Source organism: Tamandua tetradactyla, chromosome 18 (assembly GCF_023851605.1).
Source record: "Tamandua tetradactyla isolate mTamTet1 chromosome 18, mTamTet1.pri, whole genome shotgun sequence".
NCBI classification, from domain to species: domain Eukaryota; kingdom Metazoa; phylum Chordata; class Mammalia; order Pilosa; family Myrmecophagidae; genus Tamandua; species Tamandua tetradactyla.
The window spans coordinates 5,546,643-5,567,268 of NC_135344.1; the positions used below are offsets into that span (position 1 = coordinate 5,546,643).

Sequence of the window (20,626 nt, forward strand, 5' to 3'; positions counted from 1 at the left end):
CGATGTACTCAATGCCATTGCCTCCTGGTGACTGTATTACAATCAGATTTTATGAACTTTGGCTTCATATATTCCCCTGCCTTTGTGTGCACTCATTAAACAGTGAACAGACCAAGACTGGTGTTCTGATTGCGTAGCAGCCTCAGTTCTCCTTTGCGCCGGGCACTAACACAGCACCCGGGGGTTGCGTGCCTGTGCGGTTCCCAGCAACTCCAGCAGGTAAGTGTGGGGACCTGAGGACCACCTCCTCCACACAGTGGCCGTGGGGCCTCACTCACCTTCTCTTACACATGCAGAGATTGGATTCCTTTCTCTCCGTTTTCAGTTCCGGGACTCTTGTCTTTCCGTGACAGCTGTTCTTGTCCCGCTGGCTGTTTTGCATGTTTGTCCTGCAAATGTCAGTGTTTGCCTTTGGTACTGATGGAACCCAGCAGACGCCACAGCTGTTTACTGAGTGACTGAGCCATTGAAGAAATGAATCCCTCCCCAGTGCTCCTGCTGAGTGCATGTACTGAGGGTCTAAAAGGAAAATGAGAGGCTCTGAAATGACAGATGCTCGGGCTGTTCCCCAAGATGGGATGGGGTCCGGGGATGGAGGATAAGTCTGGGGCTGTGTGTGAATTAGAAACCAAGGCAAAGACCATTTCCTTAATTTTGGCATAGCCTGCCGAGCATCTGTGCAGAGTTTCCAGCTGGTGCCCCTTGGTCCTGACTCACCTTCACCTCCTTCTAAACTCATTTTCATTTTAAGGCATTCGTTCCCGTCATCATTTATTTCCTTTCATGCGATTAGCCATTTTATGACTGGTCATTCTAGCTGGTTGGTGAAAAACGTGGCTTGGCATCTGGGGGGATATACTACCACTAGAGAAATTAAAAAATAGCAATAATAGTAGAGCTTGTCTGGAAATCAATATGATACTTATTTTTTAAGCTCTGATTTAATGAATTATCTGAGAATGTTTTATTATATGTATCACCACACTCTTGTTGAGAAATCACCCTACTTCGTCAAAAATACTGAAAAGATTCTCGCCTGCTGTGCCAGGGATGCGGGTTTGATTCCTGGTACCTGCCCATGTTAAAAAAAAAAAAAAAAAGCTGAAAAGTAAAAACTAAAGAAAAATGAGCACTTCCGACGGAACCCCATAAACGTGGGCTTGACAGTTTCTCTCAGGAGGCTCCTCTTGCTTTTTTTTGTCTTCCTTGGCCCCTGCTACGGGGCACCACAGTTTACCACCAGCTCCTTTCCCTCGTTCATCCACTGAAGAGGGTTTTCCCATCAGATGGCACAGAGGGGGGAGGGAGCTGGGGGTCCCTGCCCCGCTGGCGCGCGACCCATGCGTCCGGCTACCTGGCTGCCCCGCGGGGCTGAAGTGAGCGGGCGTCACACAGAGCCCTGAGCTTCTCGAGGACAGCGCGGTAGTGGTTCTCGCTAAGGACAAAGGATTAAGCCGTGAAAAGCTAGTTAGAAAATTCTTTGCCTTTCAACCACATCTCTAATGCTGACCTGCCCACTTGCCACCATCTGAGGCTGCCACCCCCGGGGATGCCAGGCTCAGCCCAGCAGGGACTGCCTCGGGGACCCTCCCACTGAGAGGCTACCACAGGATGGACGGAAAGCTAAGCCCGTGTGCCCCACTGACCTGCCTCGGGCAGCCTCCTGCCTTCCCACACCCATGTGCCCCTCAGTCCTAACAGCCCTTCATTTCCACCCAGACCCATCTGTCAACCTGTTACCCTCTGTCATCCACAGCGAGTACAAGACAACTCTTGAGGCTTATCACGATCACTCGATCACCTGAAAGCTCCATCTCTAGAGCCATTTTGCCATGGGCAGTTCAGGAGACACTTTCCAGGACTCGCAGGCTCTCAGTCCCTCAGGTGCCGAAGTAGCAGGAACTTCTTTTGGCTGAGCAGAGAGGGCGCGTACGTTCAAGTAGGAGTGCATGCTGACTAGAAGGCATTGGAATGGCGGGGTTGAGAACGCACAGCTCGTGTCAAGGAATGTTAAGTAGTGGCTCCATGAGCGAGTGCGGCGAAGGCTGAAGAGCAAATGTAAATCCAAGTGATCGGTCAGATTTGGGACACTCTTTTACTCCTGAAATTACTTCCTTACATGCTGTAGAAAACTAGAAAAGTTCCTCCCGTGATAACCCAGTGTCTTAGGACGTCACCCCACATCACAGGAGTAATTTCTACTTGTAAATCTCACACAGAGGCCAACACGATTGCCATAGAAGAAAAAGACTCTACAAATAAAATTGAACATTAAAATTAAACCATTTCATTAGAGACTTCAAAAGATCTTCTTAAGTGTCAGACTGAAAGATGCTTTCTTTAGCTCTAAGGAATGTTACTGACTAGTGAATTTTTAAAGAAAATTCAGGCACATACTTTGGTACAGGGCTCCAGAATGTACTCCAAAGGAAAGAATTATTTTTTCTGAATCTTGTTTCTGTTTTTCTGACACGCCTCTTGTCCCTGAGTCGTTGGAAGCCACCGCCTGCTGTCCTTTCTCGCTCCCATGTTCTGTGTGTCCCCTGCCACCTCTCCCCACTGCTTCCTGACGCCATCTCCTCCACGGCTGTCTGGGAGAGGCGACTTGGCGGAAGGCGTGGGCTGCCCAGCAGCACCTGCTCAGGACTCAACCCGCCCACTCTGATTCCCCTGGCAGGTACCCTGGCTAAAACCGAGCAGGAGTCCGCTGCCCTCCGCCCCCGGCCGGGCGGGGCTGTGCGGCATGTACCAGGTAAGGCCCGTTCACCTCCCGCCTACCCCTCCTGGCAGGGGCTGTGTGGGGGACGCGCCCTCCCTGCGCACCGCCTGCTCCTGAGCCTGAGCCTGCCAGCCAGGTTGTTGGAAAGGGTGATGCTGAGAAATGCAGGCAGGGTCTCTGGTGTGCCTGTCCACAAAGCACAGGTGGCCGTAAATGGCATTTATAAATCTTAGCAAAGCAAGGGAGTCCCATGAAAAGGCCAGCACAGGGAGATCTGTGAGGCAGGGAGAAGCCTGCCTCTGAGTTTTTGTGAAGGATCTGCTGTGGCTGTGCCTGGAGGGGTGGGTTTGGCTGGCATGCCAGGTGCAGAGAGCAGCCCGCTGCGGGGCCAAGGGACGACCGGGGAGGAGCCCAAGAGGTGTCTTCCTAGCCGAGGAGGCCCAGGACCACAGTCCACCCTGTGTGTCCTTTGGAAGCCAGAGCCAAGCAACATGTAGCACACACTAAAGATTACTTGAGTTAAACTCGAAAACAGTGAGTGCCTCGGGCAGGGCTGTGCCCCGGGACCCGTGGGAAGTGGGTACTTGGGGGAGGAGGCAGGCCTATGAGGTACCTGGAGCCCATGGAGTACCTGGGACCTCTGGAGAACCTGGAGCCCATGGAGCACCTGGGACCCATGGAGTACCTGGGACCCATGGAGAACCTGGAGCCCATGGAGCACCTGGGACCCATGGAGCACCTGGAGCCCATGGAGTACCTGGGACCCATGGAGCACATGGGGCCCAAGAAGACCGGGTGGCCAGGAGGGGCTGCCCAGCCCTTGGGAACTCCCATGGGTGACAGCCCCACCTGGGCATCCAAGTGACAAGCACAGAGAGTGTCCCTGTGGCCAGGGAAGGGGATCTGGGGGAGGACAGGTATGCCGTGGCCTTGGGGCGCCTGCCCAGGAGGGGCTGGGGAGAGGGCCCAGGTGGGGTTGAGGCCCCGAGCCCAGTGCAGGGCCACTGGGGGCCATGGAATGGCAGGTCAGCTCAGGCCCTGGGTAGGCCAAGCTGGTCCTGGAGGATTTTGGGGGATCCAGCCAGGATGCCTGCCCTGAGGGTCTGTTCTCCAGGTGAAATGCATTTCTGCTGTCTCAGGAATCTCACAGCAGCTCCCCAGGAGGCTGGGGGTGGCCACCCCCACCTCTCTGTCTTCCCAGGGCCCCTCTCCTGTGCATCCTCCCCAGGCCCCCCGTGCTGGGACACACCTGGCCAGGTCTCTGGCCACTCTAGAGACATACTGGGACACCTGGGTCAGGAGAGCCGGGCCCCCGCCCCCACCCCCACCCCACCCCCGGCAGCTTTGTGTGAAAAGCCACGTTGGCATTCTCCAATGGCACATGCAAGGCTTGTCCGCGGGGCAGAGAAGGGATACAGCATTTTGAAGGCCCAAACGGCAGTCCACTTGCTCATTTCAGCTGGAAACGACCCTGAAGTCTCCTTGTACCCATTCTCTCCTCTGTGGAGAGACTTTGCCCAAAACCTGAGATGCACACTCACGGAGGGAGGTGGAGAGGGGCCGAGCCTTGGTTGTCAGATAATAAGACATTTTTCAGCAAAAAGTTTGATTTTTCTGTTTAAGTTAAAATTCTTAACAGAGGAAAACCGGCACCGCTGTCCCGGGCAGCTTTGATGTGAACAGACGTGCCCCTGTGCCTGAAAACCCACCAAAGATAAAGGCGAGTTCCGCAGGGCTGTCCTGGGTGGCTGCAAAGCTCTGCCTTCCTGCCCGAGAGGAACCCAGGCTCACCCCACACCTCCCCGGCATGGAGGACACCCCATTCTGCTCCAAAGAGCCCCGACTGGTCGAAGCACACTGGCTGCATAGTGGGGCTGACGGCGGGGCCAGGCCGCCTGCGCATTGTCTGTCCATCTCTGCGGGTCCCGTGGGCCCCTCATGGCGTCACCAATGACAAACATGTCTCAAGGGCCAGAGCCGGGACAGCAAGTCCCCTGTGGCCTCTGGGAGAGGCCCAAGGAGGCAGGTCCCCTCCAAGCACCGGCTCTGCCCTGGTGCCGCTCCCTGCAGTGTGTCCGGGGGACGAGGCTGTTGTCTGGCTGTCCCACCGCGTTCCCAAGACCTTTCTCCAAGAAGAAGCGTGTTTGCTTCGAGTGCCTTCCTCCAGCATTTTCAGATTCTTACTTATTTCAAGAAACGGTTGGGATTGGTAGAGATAGATATAAGTGAAAGCATTGCAAGGATGGGTGGCTTTAAATACACATGTGGTCACAAGAATCTGTGACAAGAGGCCTTGGCCAGGCCTGAGCTGGAGGTGGGGGCTTCCAGGAGCTGCGCCCCAAAACTGGGGGCTTCCAGGAGCTGCGCCCCAGAACTGGCCCGCTCCCACTGCCCTCCTTCCCTGTCCCCAGCCGCCCTGACCACCCGCACACCGGGGGAGAGGACGGCCCACGCCCCGGGATTCAGGAGGTGGCTCCTCAGAGCAAAGCGGCTCAGGGGCTGCTGACGAGTCTTCAAAATTCTGACTCCCCGCAAGGAATCCTGCTTCCAGGAGCCTCCCGCTTTTCTCAGGACTCGCCCTGGGTGGTGCCACAAGAGCCCAGGGGACAGAGGAAATAATGGTTGACGAGGACTCGGCAGTGTGGGAACAGCCAGGACTCCAGGGAGGACAGAGGCGAGAACAGACAGGGGGACAGCCATGGGGACTGGAAGCTGCCCCTCCCTCCGGCCTCCTTGTGTGCTCTGCAGCGCCCAGTTCAGTGCCTGGCATACAGTAGGTGCTCCATAACTGCTCGCCAGAGGAGCAAGTGCAAGAGCACAAGATGCAAAGGAAAAACAAGTAGCTGAATGGAGCCTGTCATGGGGTGCTGAGGCCCCTGGTGCCCCCCACTGCAATTTTTAATTGTGTTAGCAGATATAACAGAAAGCTTGCTGTGTTAACCAAGTTGAAGTGCCCAATTCAGCGGCAGTGCGTGTGCCGTAGGGTCATGCCAGCCTGGCCGCCTTCCCTGCTGAACCCTCTTCTTCGCCGGGAGTGGAAGCTCTGCGCCCCCATGATCCCCACAGCCGTGCTGCCCACCCAGGAAGCCGCTCATTCTCCCTCTTCACGTAGGTGGAGCCGCGGCCTCTGTCCTTGTGACGGCTCCTGTCTCTCGGCCGCAAGGCCACTGTGGCGTCATGCGGCAGCCCATCGTCCCAGCGGGTGGCTGTGAGACTCCATGCACGCACGCCCGGCCCACTTTCCGCCCTCCCTCGGCGTCCGGTGCACCCTCGGGGACCCCTGTCTGGCCTCCAGCCCCTCTGTGCTCGGCCGCGCCCGGAGCCCCCACGGGGGACGTGGGGAAGCCCCTGTGCATTTCACTCCATGCTCCGTCCCTTGTTTCTTCTATGAGTCCCTAGGGCTCCGCTGCCCGCAGAACACAGCGCTGGGGGCTCCTCGGCCGCCTGCGGGGAAGACCCCGCGGCCGGGCCCGCCGGACCAGCCGCACCCGCCCTGCCGCGCCGGCTCCACCGGCCTGCGCCTACTGTCCCTCCGCTGTGGGGCCTGTTTCCTCGCTCAGGAAGTGCGGGTTGCAGGTGAAGTGGCTGCAGATCTCATGCGGACTCGGAATCCATCCAGCCCGGAGCCTCCGTGGCCATGGGGAGACTCTGTGTGGTCGCAGGATGCTGACATACCGTCCAGAGTTCCTGGAAAGGTGCTGTGATAAGAGTTAAGCCGCAGGTCCCTGTTCTGCTGGTCACCAAACCTCAACACGCGCAGACACCCCTTACTCAGGACGGCTGTCCTCGGACTCCTTCAATTTTATGAGCCCAAGTGCTTGGTCACTTCCAAATAAATGCTTCTGACCAGGTCGGAATCTCCAGGGGTTCCCCTCCAGCTCTCAGAACCGAAGGAGCCCAAGTTCCTTGACGGGGTGAGAGGCCAGGCTGCCCAGCGGCACCCGGGACCATGGCCTGTTCTTGCTGTAAAGCCTGTGGCCACCTTGCTTTTCCTTCCCAAGAAAACATCCCTCGAGCTGCACACCCACATTCTCTGCAAGTCGGCTTGCAAAGCCAAGAGAAAGGCCTGCTGGGAACATGTCATGTGGTTTGCACAGCCACTGGGAAGGGAGCTTGGTGACTGCGCCAAAAGGAGTCTTTGGGCATTTCAGTCATACTGAGATCCTAAAAGATCTGGGTTCTTGGAAGCAAAGGAAAAAAAAAAAAAAAACTCCAGTGAGAGTGGTCAAGTCTGGTGCCCAAGACCAGTTTCCAGCCAGTCTAGGCAGGAGAGAAGCACCTCCAGGCGTGGCACTGGAGCACGGCCGGGGGCTGCACTCACCCTCCCAGCACCGTGATGCTCTGCGTTTGGGACATCGAGACTCATGGGCTTGGCTGCAGGAGGAGACACCCCAGCCCTGTGGCCCCCGAGTCGGAAGCGGAGGCGCAGCTATCTGTGCCAGGGAAGCGGCCACCGCAGCTTCCAAAGCAGCCCTGGAGCAAAGTGCGCCTGTGTGGCCACTGCAGGCCGGATTGACCCCACGTGGAAGGGAGATGCCCAGTCCCTGGGGTGACTCTCACACTCCATCCCACAGCTTCCCAGGAGCAGGTGGAAACATGCATCCAGGGCTGTTCCCTTTGAGATTAAATCCCAGAACAGAAACGTAAGGAAGCACAGGGCTGGGCATGGGCCTTTCTGCTTTTCCATGCCCAGGCCAGAGCCGCGGGCTCGTTCCCTGAGGAAGAGGCTGGTCCTCGCAAGGGGGCCCTGATCCCAAACTCAGGGTCTCCACCCTCCAGGGGAGTCCAGGGACCAGATGTGGCCCCATATGTGCCGTGTTCGAATCGCTGCCTCTAGCTGTGCAGTGCGCGGAAGATCAAAGCCCTGCACTCGGAGAGCTGGTCCCTCGGATTGGGGGTGCAAGGCAACCCGAGTCAGCACCTGCAGCAACGCCAGGCGCCGGACCCCCCCAGCCCAGCTCCTCCAGCGTCTTCATTGTCAGACCCGGGGTGGGGGAACTGCACTGCCAGAGCAGCACCTGGCCGCCTCCAGTCTCCATTGAAATGAAAAGCTGCGCTGTGAAGGCCCCAGCATCCAGAAAAGCCTGCTGTTGGTGGCACCCAGCTTCTTACAAAGAAAGGAAGAGCGCATGGCTCTAATTAAACTCCTTCAGTCAATAATTTAGGAACAAACATATTTTTAAACTCTGCAAAGGGCAAACTCAAGGAAAAGCTGCCTCTATCATTTGGACAGAAAAAATTCTCTCCAGATTGCAAAATCCGAACTGTCTTGACCTTACCAGAAAAAAATCTGACCCTCTCTCACGAGACATATTAGACGCTGTTTGGCCAGAAATGAGTAATTGCTTCCTCTGGAAAACATCCATAAACAAACCTCAGAGCACGGGGAGGCAGCGAGAGAGAACTGTGCAGGCCTTAGAGCCTGGCGGGGTCTGGGGGAGACTAAGGCCGTGTCTCGGCCTCCAGCCGACATTTCTGGAGCTAATTTGAAAACAGATTACATGCCCAGATGACATGCCCCTGACCTGTCTAGTCGCCGACCTGGTGACCTGCAGTCTCGGCGCTGATATCTCTCTCACCGGCACCTCATTCGGCGCCTGGGCTCGTTGCCACAGAGGCACTGAGTGCCTCACTGGAGGACTTACAGGCAGGTGGGACAGACAGACTAGCTGTCTACCTGGAGTCTCTCCCACCAGTTTGTTGTGGAAATAAGGGGCAGGCACGGGTGAGGACTGTTCGGCGGAACGGGGGAGCTCTGCGTGCCGCTGCCTCTGCGCAGGGCTCTTTGTGCCGCGCGTGTCGCGAAACAAGACGGTAGAGCGTGAAGCTTTCCAGAAGCAGCAAGGAAGGGCGAAGCCAGAGAGCCCGGCATGGAAAGTGCCACAGTGGGCATCTGCAGGTCCTTGGGCCGAGGGCTGTGGGTCGGAAGAGAGAAGTTGTTCGCTTGTGTCTTGTCAAGCTATAACTTTCTCACCAGAAGTGGGACCCTACTTTTAACTTCTGTGGAAATGCATCCTTTGAAAAGACCACAAAACGGAACAGCCTGGTTGCATTACCTGGACGGGCGCTTGTGGCTCACCGCCAGCATTTCCCAGGGGAACTGGGACCTAGTTTTCTGGTGAAGAGCAGCAGTTGCAAATGCTTTAATTCCCTATTAACCGATATCTAAATGACGCCATCAACAGATATTAATTTATTTTCTTGTATTTGCGCAAACCATTATTTTTAGCTCAGTGCTTCACAACTTAACAAACGCTCAGTCTATGGAGCTTGTTAAAATAAATGAACACAATAAAAAAACCCACTTACCTTTTCCTTCCATCGCATGGCCCCCACTGGATTTCTCAGCCCCATGTGAAGCAGGGAACCCTGCAGGTAGGGGCCAGGCCGGGTGGGGGCTGTAAGGTGGTGTCAGAGCCGCACCCAGCAAAGGCGCTGCCCATGGGCCACACAGGGGGCAGCGACGCTGCACACCGTGCTCTACGAGGAGCAGAGGCTCCCTCCTCACCACTTGCCGGTGACTCCTTTTGGGGAGGGACGTGAATCCCTAGAGCTCGGATGGCTTCCCTGATTAAAGGCTCCATCGCAGCTCCCAGCAGGCGGCATGTCCACCTCTGCCCACAACCGAGCCAGGTCCACTGGCAGCACTTTCCAGTGTGTCAACCTGAACTCGTGAGCCATATCACAGGGTCAGGGGGCTGCAGGCATGGACAGGGGTGCTGCAGGCGGTATCAGGGGGCTGCAGGTGGGGCTGGGGGGGCTGTAGGCAGTACTGGGGGTCTGCAGGCGGCCTCAGGGTCTAAGACTTGCCCTCCAGGATGTGCTGTCAGCGGGGAGCACCTGGGGCTCGGGAGCAAGCTGCCCTTCAGTCCCTGGTGGGTTGAGGTGGAGGGAACTAGGGGGTCCACACCCTCGGTGACCCCGCAAACTGCTCAGAGTGGAGCTGCTGCAAGGGCCGAAGCTCCAGCTGGCAGCTCCACGGGCGGGAAAGCCCGAGCATGGCCGCCCTCAGCCGCGGACAGCACTGTCTTTAAATGAAGTTCCCCAAATCCGGGCACAACAAAGTATGATAAGGGTAGAGGAACTAACGTTTTGTTCCCATATGGACTGAAGGGCAGCCAGGGTATCTTTGATGATACTTAAAACCTGTGCCGCCAGCATCTGGCTCTTGGTCCGTCACCAGGATGGAGCCGGGCAGTGGAGATGCGCTGGGACAGGACAGAAGAGCCACCTGGCTCTGCTCCCGGGCCTCTTGGGCACTGCTGCCCACCGCAGGCATTTGTGCTCGCGAGTCCAATGCTGGCTGACCGTCCTCCTGGCTCCTGTGCGGGCGGATGGGAGCGTGGAAGGGGGCGGCCCCCCCAGAGCCCTCTGCCCGGCAGGGGTCCCTCACCAGCTGTGCACACACAGGGGGATGGGGCCCAGGACAGCGCCGCGCTGCCACCTTATACATTCACATTTGGGGTCATTGGCCCAGGGGGAGTTCAAATTCCTTCCCCAGAAACAAAGAGCTGGCGCTCTCCCTCCCTCCTTTTTTCTTCTAATTAACCCCCAGGAGCGGTGACTATTAATTCTTCCAAGGACAGCATTTTCTTCTGAGAGGGAAGGACTCAGTCAATTTGTTTTCTTTAATCAAATCCAAATGCAAATGACGCAAATCCCTCCCCACTGCTTTCATAAAACCATGTTCAAGGGAATGAGTCTTCATCCAATCTGGTGCCCCGGGCTCCTGGCGTCTTGGCCCCGAGCAATCTCCTGCTGTTCCTTCAGGCTTCGGACCTTGCAGCTGTCCTGCTCCCTAAAGCACACAGGAGAGCAGTTAGCAGCCCCCTCCTGGCTGCGGGGCAGGGGGAGCAGCTCGGGGCTGTGGGTAGGCGCTCCGCCTGCTGGTGGAAGGAAAATAAGACAGTAATCATAATTATTTTTAAAAACCAGCCTGAAGAGAGAGGCTAGTGGAGAGAGCACTCTATTCTAAGGATAAATGGAATAGCTGCCCTCTCACACACCTCCCTTCCCTAGCGTGACTCTGTGTGATGCTGTGGACACTGGTTTTTTTGTTTTATTGATCTTAACGTAGCCTACACTGAGATGAAGGGCCCAGGGTGTGCGGTTCAGTAAAACGAGAACGAGCAGGCGCGCCGAAGCGCACGCAGCTGGCCCTGCTAACGGAGCGGGCACGCGGCACCGGGCTTATGTGTGGGGCCCAGGGGGTGCCCCGAGAGGGGTGCAGTTCGCGCCTAGAGGGTAGACTGTCTCCACCAAGCTTCCTAGTGCCATTTGCCGTTTTTACAAAATGAGTATGTATCATTTTTCAAAACAATACAAAATTTTCATTTATAAGACTTAGAACATTTTTTTCAAATGCCACCTGTGTCAAATCTTCAGCTGCAAACAAGCAAGGCAAATGTACCCAGAAACGTCCCAACCTCATCTGGGGACCCCCTAGGTGGAGGGGGGCTTGGACCCCCAGCCTCTCCTCGGGGCTGGAGACCGGGTCCCACCTTGGTTCTCAAGTCCCGCTGCCGCGCCGTCGTCCTGCCTTGAAGTCGCCTGGGGGAGAAGAAGCTCGCCAACTGCGGTAAGCCTGCGCCGAGAGGCAACCATGTCCTGGCACGTAGCCATAGAATGGCATTAACTTTGGCCTTTTTTTTTTTCATTTTTAGAAAATACATTTAAAAACTACTTCATCAGGGAATCACTGAAAATTTGTCTTAAAAACTAAGAAACAAAAGTCCTTTCTCTTTAGGGGGCCCAAGCTCAGCCGGCCAGTATCCCTTAGCCCGGGGGGGAGTAGCTAAGGACGACTGGATGGAGCCCTGAGGCCTCCTCGGGGGTGCTCCCAGCCCTACCTCGCCCCCATCCTCCTTCTCCCCCCCCAACTCCTCCCCAGCTGGGAAACTGACAACCTGTATGCAAGAAGAGACGGGCTAAGGGCTGCCACAGACTGTAGGATGTAGCAGAGATGCCAGAAGAGCTCATGTCCGCAGTGCGCGGCGCACTGCCCACTCATCACACGCCAGCCCCTCCCTGGGGGCTGAAACCCCCACTGGCGTCGGCAGGAATGCCATGTGCAGCCTTGTAAGAAAAAGAGCCCCCCACACCCTTCTAAGTTCCTTCAATAGCCTCCTAAGCCAAAGATCATGAGGGGAGACCCCTGATTCGAGGGTCATCACAAGAGGGGGTCCCAATTCCACCCACAGCCCGTGACACTCCCAGCCTGGCCCCGACATCCTGGACCCGAGGTGGGCCAACGAGGGACTGGCGGGCTTCTCCCTGGTGCCACCCCCGCTGCAGGGTGGCCGTGCGCCCTGCGACTCCTGCTGAACCTCTGCCCTGGGGTCTCTGTCAGCCCCCACCCCCTGGGCTGTGACCCGAGGGGCCCTGAAGCCCCAGCCTGGTTCTCAACCCTCCACGGTGACGCCCCCCGGAGCCCCGCGGCATCCAGTGTGTGGGTGCCCCACTCAACCCCCGGCCAGGGCGTCTTCCAGACACAACTCCTCCTCAAAGCCCTGGCCAGAGAGGGCCGGCAGGTGGCCAGGGACCCGTCTAAGGGGGCCCTCCGCATGCCCCACGCCGGCCCACAGATTCTCTCGGAGGACCCACCCTGGGCTCCTGGTGGGACTGAGGTGTCTGCAGGTGCTGAGCCAGGCCAGGGATGTTCCCAGACTCGGCAGAAGTGGAATCATTCGGGATGAAACCTTTTAGATGGGATCCCCCACTCCACGCCCTGCAGTTGAGGCCCTGTGTTCCCCTTTATTGCCACGGAGGATTCCATGGCCTGACTCTGCGCAGCTTGTTTGACCAGTCACATTTGAGGAGTAGTTGGGTGGTGTTCTAGTTTGCTAGTGGCCGGAAGGTGATATACCAGAAACAGAATGGCTTATAAAATGGGGGATTATTAAGTTGCAAGTTTACAATTCTAAAGCCATGAAAATGTCCAAATTCAAGCAAGGCTATAGAAATGTCCAATCTAAGGCATCCAGAAAAAGATACCTTGGTTCAAGAAGGCCAATGAAATTGAGGGTTTCTCTCTCAACTGGAAAGGCACATGGCGAGCATGGTGATGTCTGCTGCCTTTCTCTCCAGGCTGATTTCATGAAGCCACACCGGGGGCATTTTCCTTCTTCATCGCCAAAGGTTTCTGGCTGCCTGGGCTCTGGTTCTTCTGGCTCCGAAGCTTTCTCCAAAATACTTCCTCTTTTGAAGGATTCAGTAATCTAATCAGGACCCACCTGGGACAGGTGGAGTCATACCTCCCTCTAATCAAAGGTTAACACCCACAATTAGGTGAGTCACATCTCCCTGGAGACAACTAATCAAGTTTCCAAACTGCAGTGCTGAATAGGGATTGAAAGCAACAGCTGCCTCCACAAGATGGCTTGGGACTAAAACATGGCTTTTCTAGAGCTCGTAATCCTTTCAAATGGGCACAGGTGGTTTGTCATTTTTAGTGACTATGACGAGACCTGCCAACAACGTCCAGGTATGAGTTTGCTGTGAGCACAGTTTTCATTTTAAGACTTAAAATACTTTTCCCTCAAGAAATTGGTGACCAATGTAGTCTTTATAAAACCCCCTTCCTGAAATATTAATTTTTCTTTTATCATTCAAAGCAGATATGCATAATGTACCTTTGTTGTCTCCATAAAACGTCATCAAATGCTTCCCAACGTAAAGGGATGGTGGCACCATGCGCCTACCTGGCGTGGTGGGGCAGTCCTTGCTTTTAAACGTGTTTGCAAAGTTTGTCATTTTTCTAGCTTAATCGTGAAATAAGCGACTTTGAGGTGAGTGAGGTTTCCATGACTCGTGGTCGAGTCGCAGCGCGTGGGGACGGGGCACGGTGGGTGCTCGCCCGCCGACCGTGCCGGCGCTCGGACACGCTCATGTCACTTCGCCGTCTGACCTTCCCTGGCTCCTTATTTTGGGGCAGCACTAATCCGGCTGGACTGGCCTTGATTTTGACCCGTCTTCTGTAGGAGAGGAAGCCCACGTGGCCCAACTGGCGGGGAGGGCAGAGCAGAGGGCAGAGGGCCCCTTCGTGCCTGTCGCAGGTCAGCAGGGAGCACGAGGCTGCAGCGGGCAGGAGGACACGTCCTGTCTGCGCCAAAGCCTCCCTGGCATCCCCTCTGAGGCCCCCTCCTGTTCCCCGTGTGTCCCTCCAAGGGGGAGATGAAATTGTCGGTAAACTCAAGTACCTTCGGCTCACGCGCCCGTAATGCCGAGCGCCACGCTGCGTTCCAGGAGCTGTGCAGCAGCAGTGCCGAGAGCCTCCACCTAAAAACGTTTATACTCAAGCTAGAAACAAAACAACAGTTAGTAAACAAGAAGTGACAGAACAAGAAAGGCGCAGTTAGGTGCTAAAATATGTGGCGTGAGTTATGCAGAAGTCCAGAGACTAAAACTGGATCATTCATTCAGCCATGAATTTACTTCAAGGGCTCTGGGGCAGGAATCTCTGTTCGGTTTTGCTTTTGTGGCATCTGCTCTGCTTTGAGCCATGCCCAGCCCACACAGGAGGCTCCATGAGAGGGCCACACGTGGGAGAGGACCGGCCCGTGGAGGAGAGGTCGGGGCCCATGGAGGAGAGGATGAGGCGCATGGTGGCCAGTGGGGCTCGGGCCTGTGCGCCACGTTCCAGTGGAGGGTAAGGACCAGTGGTGCAGGGAGTGGGCCTGGTGGCCACGTCTACCCTAACCATGAGGTCTGCCCTTGCAGGTGGACGAGCAGCCCTGGGGGAAAGGAGGGTGCGTCCAGGCAGGGAGAGCCACCCGTGCAAAGGCCCTGGGGCCTCGGGAAGCTCGGCTATTCTGAAAGACTGACCCAGCCTGGAGCACCAGAGCATCCTGCTGGGAATGGGCAACAGCTGTCGTGGGGAGTGGGGGTCAGGCTTGCAGCAGAGGTGGAGGCAAAGTATGAAACCTTCTGGAAGCACTCAGGAGTCATAGCCCCTGCCCTGTTGTGAGGTTGGGCCAGGGGTCATGAGTGCAGGAAGGGACCTTGACCCCTGCTTGTAGCTCCAGAGAGGTGGTTCCAAGGTCATTGTGGGAAGCATGGGAGGGTGGAGACGCCGTGCCCGAGAAGCAGCAGACGCTTTGGCTCTGGCAGCGCCGGGAGGACGAGTCGGGGACGGCAAGGCCCAGGAGGCAGGTGGCCAGGCTGCATGGGTGAGGCAGAGAGGGCACAGAGGGCACAGCGGGTACAGCGGCCCTGGTCTGAGGCTGAGGAGGCAGCCGGCATCCAGAGCAGGGATTCAGGACCTCAGGAAGCCAAGGAGGCCTGGACGGGCAGCGTGTGGCCAGAACATGGAGGCCCAGAGGCCACACGAGAGGTCGCCCGTCTGATGCAGCCGAGCATAGGAATCCTTGTCCAGGAGAAGGAGCAGGGCAGATAGTGTGGGCCAGAGCGTCCTATCCATGGCAGCCCCAGGTGATTGGAAAGAGAAGGATCTAGAATCACAGAAGGAGTTTCTCTTTAACGTCAGTAGTGGGAGGGAGGATGATGCAAGAAGCAGTTTAAAGAGAAACCTACAGAACTGTGAGCCCAGCGAGCAGGGGACAGGGGACAGGGGGCAGGGCCACTGGCCTGCTGCACAGAGGCCACATCAGGGCACAGTCACCCATGTGGCCAGCCAGTGCCGGGACCCCCGTGTCAGGGGCCAAGCCGCAGACCAGGTGTGCCGGGAGTTTCAGCCGTGCAGCCTGCCTCTGTCTGAGCCCAGCTGTGGGCTGAGCAAAACCCTTTGGGGTGTCAACTCTACAATCCCGAGAAATGCACGGAGGCTTTTGATGCCAAACCACCCGTCCTCTGGAGGAGAAGCTGCCCTCCCGAGCCACGGGCACCAAGTCCACATGCTTGAGGGGAGCCTGAGGGTCTTAACTGGCATCCCAGACCACTCCAGGGAGCTGCCCTCTGCCCTCCAGGACCATCCCTATTCTGAGAGCTCCTGCCCCCACATTCCCAGCAGCTGGGGGTGGGGGGTGGCCACATAGTGTGGAGGAAACCCCGATGGGTTTGGCATGCTCCCTGCTGGGTGCCAGGGCTGGGCTTTGCCAATGGCTGCCCTGCTGGAAGGCTGTCGTGATGCACTGTGCAATCGCAGCCCCTCGACTTGGTGTGGCAGGGGTCAGGGTGTTAGTGTCACTGTGCCCCGGGGATGTGTGGCCATAGGATCACTGGGGGAAGCTGGGGCCATGGAGCACAAGAAGGTGGCAGCGTGCGTCTTGGCCACCTGGCTCCGGAGTCTGCTTCTTTCCTGAGAGCTGAACTGCTCGCCACTGGGGCTGCCCTCCTAGTGCCTGCTGCACAGCACTCACTGCCCTAGAAGGTTTGCGTTCCACCGAGTCAGCCTGGCTCACTCACAGCCAGCAGCCCCTCCACTCACTGGGGACTCGCCTGAGATGCGGGAGTGGGTGGGGGTCACTTCCAAGGTGTCCACACCCGCGCCAGCTGAGTGGTGGATGTTGAGGCAGGGGGGCTGTTTCGTGCTGTGCCGCCCCCACCGCCGTGCCTGGCCAGCGCTCCTGTCAGGAGAGCTCCCGTGTGCAATCCGGAGCGTTTTCCTTCCTCTGAGCCAGGAACCTCGGGAAAGCGGTGAATTTCCCCCAGTCTCTGCTGGCCCTGCCTTAGGTGGAGTGACCCTCAGGCTGCGTTTACTTCCCCTCTACCGCGTCGATGCAACTTCAGGAGAACCAGAAACTGAACCAGATGGGGACGTCCACTCAGCCCGGGCGGCTACCGGGGGACCCTGCCCGCTGGGCGCACCAGCTCCCTGGGCAAGCCTCGGGGGTGCTGTCGGCTTCAAACGCACGTCCTTGTCCCCAAGGAAAAGCTCCGACACCCCCCACCCTGGAGCCTCCCTGCTGGGCCGAGCCCCGTGACGCCCGCGCCCCTGTCTTCCAGGACCACGCGGCCAGAGCCGCCCACTATGGCTCCCTGCCCCAGAAGGCCCAGCATGGGCGGCCCCAGGACGAAAACCCCGTAGTGCATTTCTTCAAGAACATCGTGAGTGCCCCTTCCCTGAGCCCCGCCCCCGCCCCCCTACCCCCGCCCCCTCTCGAGGCCTTGGCGGCCTCCGCCCCGGGTGGACTTCCTGCCCCATGAAGGTGCATTTGGGGGTGCTCCCTCTGGAAGCCTGAGCGAAGCTGTCTGCACAGCCGACGGGTCAAGGCCTTTGGGGTGTCGGTGCCTGGGCTGTAGGGGCCCCCGGCCCTGGGCATTGCTTTCGAAGCTCTGAATCTCAGAGCATAGCTGGCTTCCACCCCGAGAGGCTCGCTACTGAGGTGCCGCTCACGCGTGTCCTCGAGGTGCAGCAGGCGTGCCCCAGACATGCAAAGTGAACACACCCTCCATTCTCTCACACACTTGTTAAGTGTTCTGGAACATTCTCTGTGGCATTGAATAGTTCCAAATTCTCAGATTTTATATATCAGCTAAAGCAAGCAGGGTAGAGATTCTAGGTGCTCTCAGGGAGCATTAGCTACTGAGGAGTGGAAGGTGAAAACCTAAGACCCCCCCTTGGAGAGCCTCGGGACTCCCCTGTGGGGGAAGAAGTCCTCCGGGAGGGGAGGACTGGGGGAGTCCAGGGCAGGGCAGGGAGTCCAGGGTGGGGCAGGAAGTCCTGCGGGGGCTTAGGGGACTCCAGGATTGGGGTCCTGGGGGGGGTGGGGGAGGGGAGTCCTGCAGGGATTTGGGGGGCAGTTCTGCAGGAGAGGGAGAGTCCTGCAGGGATGGACAGGTGTCCCATGGGGACTGGGGTCCCATGGGGGAGTCGCGGGGTCCTGTGTGCTCACCTTCTCTCACGCTTTCCAGGTCACCCCGCGCACTCCACCTCCATCACAAGGAAAGGTAAGACCTTTGCATTTTTGATTAATTGTGAATTTTTATGGCCCTTCCCTGAAGTCCCTAAATATACCAAAATCAGAGCCAGACTCATGGCTCCCTGAACCTTCTTAAAAAGCTTTGTCGTGTCCATCCAAGCAGAGTGGGGCTGGCGAGAGTGGCGTCCCCCAGCCACTGAAGCTGCCCTGGCCTGCTCAGGGCCTGCCTTGGCACCACCCTTCGCCAGCTGCGTACCTGTCCCGGCGGGGGTCTCGTGTCTCCTGCAGGCTCTCGGTGCCCTGCTCCGCTGCCACATCCTTAACTCTTTCTCTTGCTCTCACAGGGGAGAGGACTGGCCCTCGGCAGATTCAGCTGGGTAAGGTGGCAATCCCCTCGCGTGCCCCCCACCCCCTTCTCTCCTACCAAGGCCAGCTGCTGGCAGCTGTGGGCGCTGCCCCTCCCGGGGCCATGGTCTCCCCTCTCATGCTCTGGGAGCCTCTTGGCCAGAGGGCCCTGGAGGTCTCTTCTCCCCAGGGAAGGAGCAGTACCGTGTTTGAGAAAATGTCCAAGTTTCTTCCAAAACAACTCATGAGAAAACTAATCCCCAGAAGTCTCAATGTGAGACTGTGGTTGACCAACCCATTTACAAAACCTTTAGATGTGAAAGTTTTGTTGGGGAAAATGATCATAAAGACGCTAAATTCCTTATACAACTTACGATAACCTCACTCTTCCATACATTTCTGTCTTTCCTTGTGTTTAGGAGGAACTAAAGCTCAGAAACCGAGGCATCCGGGCAAACCTCCTTTGGAATTTTAGGCTTCCTAAGATTTCAAATGACTAGTATGCTCTCTTCCCAGCTCCTAGTGAAACGTGGCCCCCAAACCACCCTAAAACGCCTCCTGGAACATCCTAACCAGATGTCCAGGCTCCAGGGGCATGCCACAGGCACCTCCAGCCAGCTGCTCAGCTCTGCCAGGGCACTGGGCAAGCCGCATTAGACACGGTTCCCACTAGCTCAGCATGACAATGTCCAGGATAAATGACAGAACATCCACCAGCCTATCGGCCAGCGACCCTGCCTATCTCGGGAATCACAACATCCTCGCTCCCTACAGAGCACATGTGCTCCTCATGCCCCACCCATTCATGTAATGAATGATGGCATTAGAAAGACGGAAAGACAGAAAGACAGACAGACACAAAGAAATGAAAGATGGAAGAAAGAGGGAAGGAGGTGGGGGGAGGGAGCTCTTGAGAGGAAAGGTAAAGAGTCCAGAAAGTTCCTAAGTTCCTCCAAAACATTCTACATTGAATGATGAACAAGATATTTGCTAGAACACTTATAAATACAGACTGAGCCTGGTTTTCTGACTGCATGAATTTGCCAAAAGATGGCCCTAATGCAGGGAACACACGTGGGCTGGCACAACACATCCCATTAACTTCCCTGATTTTCTGTGCCTACAGGAGACAGAGATGACACTGAAGAATTAAACCTATTTTTTTTTTACCCAGAAGCCTTACTTTAGCCACCACTTTATCTGTCTCTTAATATTCTAGGTGTGGACTCAGTAGACATTATCCAAAGACATCACTGATCTCCGAGGGGCTGGTGATGAAAGACACTTTTCTTTCCAGTCATATATGCCCCATCAACCCACCAGCTAACAACAAACATCTCTGCACTCCTCTCTGCATTTTCCTCACTTTGGGTCCCACCAATTTCTCTTTCTTTCAAAGCAAAATCCTTGTCTGTGTTTTATTTGTCTGTTTTCCAAAGCTACAGGATTGAGTCTTCTTGGTGGGAATCTCTGAAGGTCCCCACTTTTTAAACTATTTTGTTTGTTTCCTGGTGAATAGATTGTCCAAAGCTACTGAGAATTTGAAAGGAGGAAAAGTCAACCAGGTTACTCATCCGGGAACCAGACCCTGAATTTAGTTCTTGGGAACGCTTCGGTTTGGGAGAGAAGCGAAGGAGGAAGCCTGGCAGACATAGCATTTGCATGGGGCAGTGGGCTTCTTTCCACAGAACGTCTGTTTGTCTGTCTGTTTGGCACAGAGCTCCCTAACAATCATCCGTCCCTCCGTGTACCAGCATGGGGAGAGCGTGTCCGTGGAAGCTTCTGGAAGTGGAGGGCGGCACTGGCCTTTCTCTAGTATGCAGTGCTTAGAACTCTTTGCCCCAGCACCCCTGGCCCCCACCCTGCTTCCATCACCGTGGACAAGTGAAAACAGCTGCCTGGGCTCCGGGGGGGGTCAGTCTTTTGCAAGCACAGGTTGAATGGAAAGGCAACTCTAGAGGTAGAGCAAACGGGTGGGAAAGGCCTGGCCCTCGGGGGTCTGGGATCAGTTTCAATGCCTCCAAGATAAGAGAGGGTTGAACTGCTTCTCAGGTTTCTTCCAGCCCTAACACCCTTTGTGAAGCCAAGAAGGATGGAGGCAGGTGGAAAAGGCTCTGGGGCTCCATGCAGGGGTCAGCTCCGAGGGTTTGCTGACTGCACTGGGCGGCCCCTGGAAATCTCCTAGTTCTTTGGCTGAACCTCAAAGGAAATCTCAGGCCCCATCTCTTGAGCAGAAAGCTGTGGGGGTGGGGGGAGGGGCAGAGTTCGGCCCCAGCAGGCTGAGCAGCCGGTCTGTCCTCTGAGGGACGTGGCACCCAGCTTTAGGGCACCTCCAACCCCTATATGTTGGTATCCCCAGCTGAAGGCCCTCAGGAGACTCTCCCACCTGTCCTCGTGTTTGAAATCACAGTGCCCATTTGAGACTGAATCGAATTCTGCTCAATTTACGTCTTGGGGGCACGCGCACAAATATTTCCTGTCCGTTTGCCATGGCTGTGCACCCGAAGGAAACCTCATCTTCCTCCCTGAGCGAGAGGCTGCCGGGTGCGGGCGGTGCCACCTGCTCTTCCTTCCGTCCGGGCGTGTCCTCTGGGCAGCCCCGTGCTGGAGGGTGCTGCGGCCCCGTGTGTAGACGAGCTGAGCCCGGTGCAGGCGCAGCAGAGACCCGCAGGCTGACAGCCGCAGCCGCCTCCCGCTCCTTCCGCGCTCGACCTTTAAGAAGGCGGGAGCTCTGGACGGCTCC

The 20,626-nt window shown here is 56.7% G+C and overlaps 1 protein-coding gene across 4 annotated transcripts in view; it reads left to right on the plus strand.

Moving 5' to 3' along the window:
* MBP (myelin basic protein) overlaps positions 1-20,626 on the plus strand; it is a 104,295-nt gene that overhangs the window by 77,947 nt on the left and 5,722 nt on the right. For 2 of the 4 annotated variants that reach the window (XM_077135193.1, XM_077135192.1), the window contains exons 5-7: positions 16,622-16,723; positions 17,531-17,566; positions 17,883-17,915. In XM_077135193.1, coding sequence (XP_076991308.1) covers positions 16,622-16,723; positions 17,531-17,566; positions 17,883-17,915 — 171 coding nt within the window. Of the gene's footprint in view, positions 1-2,677; positions 2,753-16,621; positions 16,724-17,530; positions 17,567-17,882; positions 17,916-20,626 lie in introns of all 4 variants that reach the window. The other 2 variants (XM_077135195.1, XM_077135194.1) reach the window with 2 other exon arrangements.